Source organism: Taurulus bubalis (genome assembly GCF_910589615.1).
Source record: "Taurulus bubalis genome assembly, chromosome: 3".
Classification (NCBI taxonomy): Eukaryota; Metazoa; Chordata; class Actinopteri; order Perciformes; family Cottidae; genus Taurulus; species Taurulus bubalis.
Genome location: NC_136591.1, coordinates 20383531 through 20392008, shown reverse-complemented (window position 1 = coordinate 20392008; position 8478 = coordinate 20383531). Strand labels below are relative to the sequence as shown.

The 8478-nt window shown below is 45.8% G+C and overlaps 1 protein-coding gene across 2 annotated transcripts in view; it reads left to right on the top strand.

The window, feature by feature from the left end:
• runx2b (RUNX family transcription factor 2b) overlaps positions 1-8199 on the top strand; it is a gene marked incomplete at its 5' end in the record, with an annotated part of 36915 nt that extends 28716 nt beyond the window's left edge. Inside the window, 3 exons of one of the 2 annotated variants that reach the window (XM_079216375.1) lie at positions 2132-2299; positions 4501-4662; positions 7140-8199. In XM_079216375.1, coding sequence (XP_079072501.1) covers positions 2132-2299; positions 4501-4662; positions 7140-7618 — 809 coding nt within the window. In that variant the 3' untranslated portion in view covers positions 7619-8199. Of the gene's footprint in view, positions 1-2131; positions 2300-4500; positions 4685-7098 lie in introns of both variants that reach the window. The other variant, XM_079216374.1, reaches the window with a different exon arrangement.
• Positions 8200-8478: the final 279 nt, after the last annotated feature.

The window sequence follows — 8478 nt, the reverse complement described above, 5'->3', positions numbered from 1 at the left end:
CCTTCTCTAACTGTTTCACCAGTCGCTGTGCTCGGCTGTGAGTCCCCTGACTGGTTTCGGGTCCATCCAGTGCTCTTAATTTACTGGTCATCAGGGTCTCTTCCTCTCCATGTGCCCCCTCCCCCCCCCCTGTCTCCCCTCATCTCCCTCGGCCTCCCATTGCTATTTATTCCCATCACTAGGAGACGGAGCCGTGCACAAAGCCCGCACTGTGTCCCGAGGCTTTTTTAGAATAGAAATTTGGTCTGTTGAAAATGGAAACGCTATGATTGACTGGGCACAGCTCGCAGAGAGAGATGAGGAATGCCAGCGAGAGAGAGGCACAAATTATCCGCAGGAACGATGAGGGGGAAATATTATTAATGAAATGTGGCCATGAATTATGTTGTAAAGCGAAACACTTCAATGGGCTGAGTTTTCTTTTTCGAGTAGCCGATATTATTCGCGTTCCAAAGCGATTATGTAAAGACGGGGATGACGAGGTTGTTTATTTTGAACCGGACGATGCCGCTCCGGTCACGTCATCGTAATAAAAGTGACTGTCTGACTGTCATCGGATTCCAAAATAATGGAGTCAGATGGTTTTTCTAAACGAATTTCTGTGGCTACAATTTCTTTTTTTACTTGTTGCAGTGGAAACATGATACAGACGGGATGAGGCCGTTTTTGAAACATAACTTTTTTTGTTTTCATTTGGCTTTTATTTGATAGTGAAAGGGACATAAGAGAGAGAGAGAAAGATTGGGCTGACATGAGGGCGGGGCAATAATTCAATCAAATAAATTCCTCATCTTTCAATAAATCATTATCTTGGCATATTGCGAGACACAGTTACGTCATCACAAGTTGATAATAACGAGCACGTACGAACATACAAATCTGATTTTGATCTCTAAAGTTCATAAATAAATGTGGAAATACTCAGCTATTAAGTATTTAAGTATTTAATTAAAAGTACATTTCATACACAGACTATTTAATCATTGAATTAGCAGAAAACATTGCTGTATCGTGACATCGTCGTCGAGAAATGAATTGACCTATATCTGGATAGAATATGTTTGCCATATCGCACAGCCGGGGGGGGTGTTAGTACACATGTTGGACTAGGACGACAAGAACCCCTGCTGAACTTCCTGTGCTCTTTGAGCTCTGTAATGATGATGTTTCTGAAGATCTCCTCAGTCCTGGGTAGGTGTCGTGCCAGACCTTTGTTCCTGGCCCCGGCACCAGGGAGGTTGGGCTGGATTCTGAAGTAGCTCGTTGTTTTCTGCCCGAGCCGCCAGCTGGAGCTCTGCCAAGCATGGCGGGAGTTTCTCCCCTCCTCTGTTTGATATTTACTTTACCACCTTTACAGGAGAGCTAGTGCGAGACCAGACAGACGCACTGACACGGACCTGTCAGGTATAAAAAAGAGGGAAAAAGAAAGGACTGTGTGTGTGTGTGCAGGCCTCCCTTTCTACTCCACCTTTGCTAAACTAGAGTCCACACTTCCCCGCCCCCGGTGCAGGTTTTGCTATGGTTCACGCTACAGGCCTGATGTGGCTGAATCAGACACACCGGCTCCGTTTGTGTGCATGACCGATGTGTTAGTGTGCGTGTGCAGAATTTGCATACTAGAGAGGTTTGGTGTTAGGGACATGCCGGTAAAAGATGTGAGATACTTTGGCTTAAGTCGTGACACCTGCAGGGATAATGGGGCCAATGGCGTGAGAGCGCGTTTTTACCTGAGGTAGAAGCCTCAGGTTGAACCAAAACAAACATGCAACTTATCAGCCTTCACTGTCGCTTTCTTTTGTGTTCCCCTCTCATGCGACGTGATCAGAGATAATTGCCAGAGTTTTTTGTTAATTAGCAGGATGTAGCATCCCAAAAGCCTCCTCTTGTACTCATCTCTTTGTTTTCGGAGGACAAACGGTGTTTGTTTGTTTACCGAGCGAGGCCTGAGTCACTAACTTACATGACGGACAAAGCTGCACACCGAGATGAACAAGCAAACTCAAGTTAGGATCACACTTTGGTAGTTAAATAAAGGTTTAAATAAAGGTTTAAAAAAAAAAATATATATATATATATATATATATATATATATATACCTTACCAATAAAGCACTGTTTTTGTATGTCCACAGGACATCGTCAGAAACTTGAGGACCCTCCCAAAACTGGTCTCTTCTCAGACCGCCTTAGTGAGCTCGAGAGGATGAGGGTGAGGGTGGCCATTCCCACTCAGGGGCCCCGGCCGACTCTCAACACGGGGCCCAACTCCTTCAACCCGCAGGGACAGACGCAGATAACAGGTGAGCAGCTGCTTCCTTCACCTCGGGCCCAGAAAAGATTCAGTGTTTTTTTTAGGCACCGTGACAGCCAGCGTCCGCCTACAGAGCAGGGTCTTGACCTCTGACCTACCCGTGAGGTGTCACAGAGCAGAGTTTTAACCTCTGACCTCCCCGTGAGGTGTCACAGAGCAGAGTTTTAACCTCTGACCCCCCGTGAGAAGAACTTCTTGATCAGGCGTCGACAGTGTTGTTAAATTAAGATTTAAATGTAAAGAAAATAATTAAATGAGGGTAGCTTGCATCAGATATGTATTTCAAATTGTATGTCATCTGTCAGAGGTGTTATACCGTTAAATATGATACCAAAACCCAAAAACTAAGGCTAGGGTATCATTCAACCTAAATCAGCTTTTGCTATTATAGTATTATGATACGATCAAAAGTCAGTTGGCAGTAATAACAATTTCAAGATAATTGTTATTTACACATGTGAAGAGTTGCGTCTGAACAGTGGAACACACTGTGTCGCTTTGAACATCAATTTTATTATTTCGTATGTAATTATCGACTTGCCGTATTTAGCTCAGACTGCTGGTATCTTGCGTGCCAGCTGTGTGTGTCTGTGTGTGTGTGTGTGTGTGTGTGTGTGTGTGGCGTCACCTAGAAACCACAGTGCCACTGAAGGCTTTTTTTGTGGGGGTTTTATGCTTTTTTTGCTCTTTGATTTGAAAGCCCCTGTACTTCCGATTCCCTTGGTTCAAAACCCTTGAATGTTTTTTTTGGTTCAATGCCTGAAATATGGAGATTTTTACACTTTGTTTTACGATGGGAAATTTGTCAGTTACATCGTCCCGGCAGCATCATTTTCTAAAATATAAGCATTATATATATGCATTTTTGCACCCAAAGTTAAGTAAATCCAAATCTAGCATTCATTGAAGAGGTCGAAGCATCCACAACAAGCAGCACACGTGTTCTGCACAGTGCTCCCTAGAGGGCATCACCGAATATGCAAAGCAGGCTGAGGCACAAACTGAGCAGCACTACATATATACAGTGTAGTCTGTAAGGTGAGACGTCCGGACCACAGAGACGTCCACAGTCTCCGAGATCCTTTCTCTCGCTCGCCCACTCTTATCCATCTCCATCCTTGGAGGTAACGGCATCTCTCACAGTTTGCTACCTGATCGCCCACACGCCTCTTGGAGGCTTGTGGCGGCTTGTTATTTAGCTCTTAGTTACTGGCTGGCGCGGCATTGCGATGTTACTGAGTGGCTCGTTTGAGGGGCGGTTGATCAGATTGGACGTTGATTGCTGCAAGAGTGCAAGTGTGAGTTCTTTTCATACGGTTGAACCGTCAATGAGGGATTTTGGACACGCTTGCATTCAGGTTGCGTCCCAATTGGACAACCATTATCCATTCCTTTTAAACCAGTTCTATATTGATGACTTTCTCTTTGGAGTTCAACCATTTATCCATCAGTACTTTTAGCTAACTTTTTAAACTGTTTATTCATAATTTTTAGCCGTGTATTTGAGCATTTTTATCCAGTTATCCACTACTTTTCAAGCACTCAATCGTACCGCGTAGCGTTCAAGACGTTTATTTTTTTCAAATTAGCTCAGTCTACAATCTTTCTACAACCCCTGGCTACCACCCCGGTTGGGAATCCCTAATTTAGAAACTGTAAATCACGATTTCATCACAAAACATAAGAATAAAACACTCACACGGCACGATATATACCGGCTAACTTTCACATAGTCCACGTAGTCGTGTTGCAATGCACACACACACACGCACACACACACACAGACACACACACACACAGTTAGAGTGTGTACTGGTTTGTCTGCCGGCGTGTTTACGCCCTGGTTGTGTGCCAGCAAGGCTTTCTGTGCCTCAGCTGCAAGCACAATGTTTTATAAGGCAAACAGGAAGATCTTCTCTTGGAAGGTAAACATGAGATGTTGCTGAACTGATACTTAACCTCTCAACCACAAAAGCACAGAGGAACAGAGACACTAATAATGTCTACAGTTGTTGTGTTTGTTACTGTCAATTTTGTACCCAAACAAAAAAAGAAATCTAGCATTTTTAACCAGCTGATGGGCAACCGCTAACCTCTTTAATTTCCTGTCTGTTTTTTTCTCCTTGTATGGCTTTCTCTCCTCCTTCTTCTTCTTCCTCTCCTCCTGTCCGCTTTCCTTCTCCCTATCAGACCCTCGTCAGTCCCAGTCCTCTCCTCCCTGGTCGTATGAACAGACGTACCCGTCCTACCTGAGTCCCATGGCGTCCCCCTCAGTCCACTCCACCGCCCCCCTCTCCTCCAGCCGAGGCACGGGCCTGCCCGCCATCAGCGACGTGCCTAGACGATTGCCAGGTAGAAGCACTACTCTGCCGCCGTGTGAAAGCACAGTCAAAAAACAGGAACATAAACAGAGATGACAAAAAAAACAGAGACTATTGCCTCGTTTTCAAATGAGGCGTGTTAGTCAGAGTCCGACTGTTTCTCCAGAAAGTGGTTTTGGATGGCGTGGATGACAGTGGAGGAGGGGGGGGAGGGAGTTCGTCTCCCTCCGTGCTCAAAGCCTTTGATCCCAAAGGGGCATGGGTAATAACAGGCCCGGGGATAATAACAGGCTCGTGACTGACGAATAAAGTGTCTTTATGGCAATACGCTTCTCTCACAAGGGCATTCTGGGTAATGGCCTAGGCCTCGGCCTGTTTGCCATAACGGCAGCATCTGTGTTCCAATTTGTCTCTGTTCCTTTAAACTCGCTGCATGCCGCCAGACAAGTTTCTCCCCCTTACACCTGTTTGACTCTCTGCCATGTTTTTCTTCAACCTTACTTTTTTTTCTCCCTCTGTTTTCTTGTTCTAACATACTACACCCTCCTGTGTGTGTGTGTGTGTGTGTGTGTGTGTGTGTGTGTGTGTGTGTGTGTGTGTGTGTGTGTGTGTGTGTGTGTGTGTGTGTGCGCTCGTGCTCGTGCGTGTGTGTGATCAGCAGCCGTGTGACTCTGCATTACAGAGGGTTTCAAATCCAGCCAGCTGCCTTGTCAGCTTTGATTAGTTCGGTCTTTTTCCTTTCAGCTTTCATCTCGCGAGCGTCACGCTTTGTTCTCAAAGTGACGCGCGTGAATGTGAACGCAGGCCCCCGAAAAGAAGAAAAAAACGTCTTCGCCCGCTTGCACACCTCGAGTGCTTAATGCCCCCTAAGTGATGTGACTAAGGCTCTCAGATCTCTGAGATCATGTTGACACCTCGCCAGGCTGCTCTGTAACAGTATCCAACCACACGGCATACCGACAAGTACGAGCAGAAGCTGATATGGACGACCCCCCCCACACACACACACACACACACGCACACCTCTATGCGCACACCTTCACGCATCCCGGCCCGTGTGGCGGAAAAACTACCGTTGCTAAGAAGTGGCTGCAAAAGTTAACGCACCTAATTCGGAAGTGATCCGGAAAAAAAATCCTTACGAATATTTAGACATCCCTCCGCTCTGGTTTCATTGAAACCAATAAAAGTTCGATCTGGCTCATCATCACAGGGCACCAAAAATAGGTCCAAATGTTAAAAGCAGGAGTTTTACTGAACAGCGCCGGTCATGTCTGAGATCACGCTGCTCCTCCGCGCTGGAGAGACAATCACCTCCTATTCCTGTTAGCATCAAACGGCTCTCTGGGAAAGAGGAAGTTTAAAGGCCCTAATTGGCAGCATATGCTATCCGACGCTAGCGACACAACCCGGCTACACAATTCCTCCCTGTACATAACCCCCCCCCCCCCCTTAGGCTTGCTCCTCACCCCCTGTCTTCTCACAGCAGACATGGTGACACAGAAGACGCCTGGTGATTTATGATAAGAGTGCCATGGCTTGACTAAACCACTGAGAGGAGACGGAGGGAGGGAGAGAGGACCTCCTATTCTCCTTAAACTCTGCGCCCGGCGCGAAGCTCGCCGCAGCCAGTTAGTGGTTTTGGGGTATTTTTTAAGGGATGAAGCGAAGAGAGGAACGAAGGGTGAGATGGAGCAGCTCCTTCTCTCTCTCTCTCTCTCTCTCTCTCTCTCTCTCTCTCTCTCTCTGCCTCGCTTGGGCGCGTGCACACGTACACACACAAGCTGGAGCCGATGGGAGGCGAGGAGAGGAGCCACATCAGAGCTCAGCCCTGCCTCATTATGGATCTCATGGAAACTGTTTCTGCTCAAAGTGTTTCCACATGTGCAGCTCCTGATTCATCCCAACTGCTTTTTTTTTATGTGCATACAGTATTCACACACACACACACACACACACACACACACACACACACACACACACACACACACACATACACACACACATACACACAGACACACATTTGCATGCATAAACAGTTACACAGATACACATGTGCCAACACACACAGGAACATAAATATGCAGAGGCGTAAACATATTAAGGCGCTTGCTCCTCTGATGTGTTTAACTTTATCAAAACTTGTGAGTTGACGGGGAAAACACACACACACACACACACACACACACACAGTGAAGCTGATGAATATCACAATATTTGTACATGAATGCTTTTCCATAACTGTGCCCATAAACTCCATTAGCCGGATTCAGCCAATACACATATCTGGCTGAAATATTTGATCGGAAATTGTGTTTCCTACTGTTTCATTCCTCAAGGGACTTATTTGTTGAATTTGATTACTCGACAAGACAAAGAACTAAATAGTTTAAGACTCCAAAGCCACATTTTATAAACTGACAAACTGGGGAGGAAGAAGTGTTCCTGCTTTGCGTGAAGACGTCAGCTGGACTGAGAGTCCTAAAATATGTTTTCATGTGTCCCCAGGTTCCTCCGATCTGAGCCCGTTCCCCGGTCAGTTCGAGCGCCAGTTCCCGGGCCTCCCGCCGCTCACGGAGACCCGCTTCTCCAGCCCCCGGATGCACTACCCGGGCACCTTCACATACACGCCGCCTGTCACCTCCGCCATGTCGCTGGGCAGCGCCCACTACCACACCTACCTTCCCCCGCCGTACCCGGGCTCCACCCAGAGCCAGAGCGGGCCCTTCCAGACCAGCAGCACGCCCTATCTCTACTACGGCGCCTCGTCCGGCTCGTACCAGTTCTCCATGGTTCCCGGCGGGGATCGCTCGCCCTCCCGGATGATCCCACCTTGCACTAGCGCCTCCACAGGCACCTCCCTGGTGAACCCCAACCTGCCCAGCCAGACGGAGGGAGGGGTGGACGGCGACGGGAGCCACAGTAACTCCCCGACCGTCCTCAACCCCGGGGGCCGCATGGATGAAGCCGTCTGGAGGCCATATTGAAAAAAATCAATAAGTGGCGGAGATCAGAAGTCAGCTGATCTCGTGGTTTGAAAGCACAAAACCTTCTTTTTTTTCTTGAAAAAGGGATTTGTGAGCTATCTCTGCTTTTTACTTGGAAATTAAGGTTGAGATAAAAAAAAAAGAAAGAAGAAAAAACAGACTCGTATGGAGTCTTCCTGGAATGTTTTTTGACCAAAAACGCTACAAAGGGAGTCATTCTCACAGCAATAATGAGAGAGACATTTATTTGTGTCGGTTTACTCGGCCTAAGTGGATGAGACATTATTTCAGTTTTATTATAATCCACAAGCTAAGGGATGCTTCAAACAATATTTGTAAAAAAAAAAAAAAAAAACTGCCTCTTTTGTATAGTGTTTGTATTTCAATAAGGCTTTTTTGCAGAGCATGTTTTTGTACTACGACAATATCAAGATGCAAGTTAGGCACTGAGTAGCAAGTGATGAGAGTAACACTTATGTTACCTTCAGTGGTATGGACAGTCAATTTGCTTTAAACCATTTAATTTAACTTGTATATTGTGGGTGAAACATTGATGTAGATTGAGGCGTTTTTTCTTAGTTTTAACTTATAAAGCCATAAATTATGTATTGTATTTGAAACTTGAGTCAAAGAAGTGTAATCTGAATATTGTTGATGCATCTATATGACTTAAGTTAAAATGAATTTTTTTTTGATTGGTAATTTAAGAGAGTGAGAGGTTTAATTTCTTTTTTTTTCTTTTTTTTGTAGTACCCAAAGATTTAAAATCGTTTCGAATATGAAATGTAATTTTCCAAAGAGTATTGTAACATGTTTCTTCTGGTGTAACTTCTCAGTTCGACGTCCTCGCTAGGCGTTGA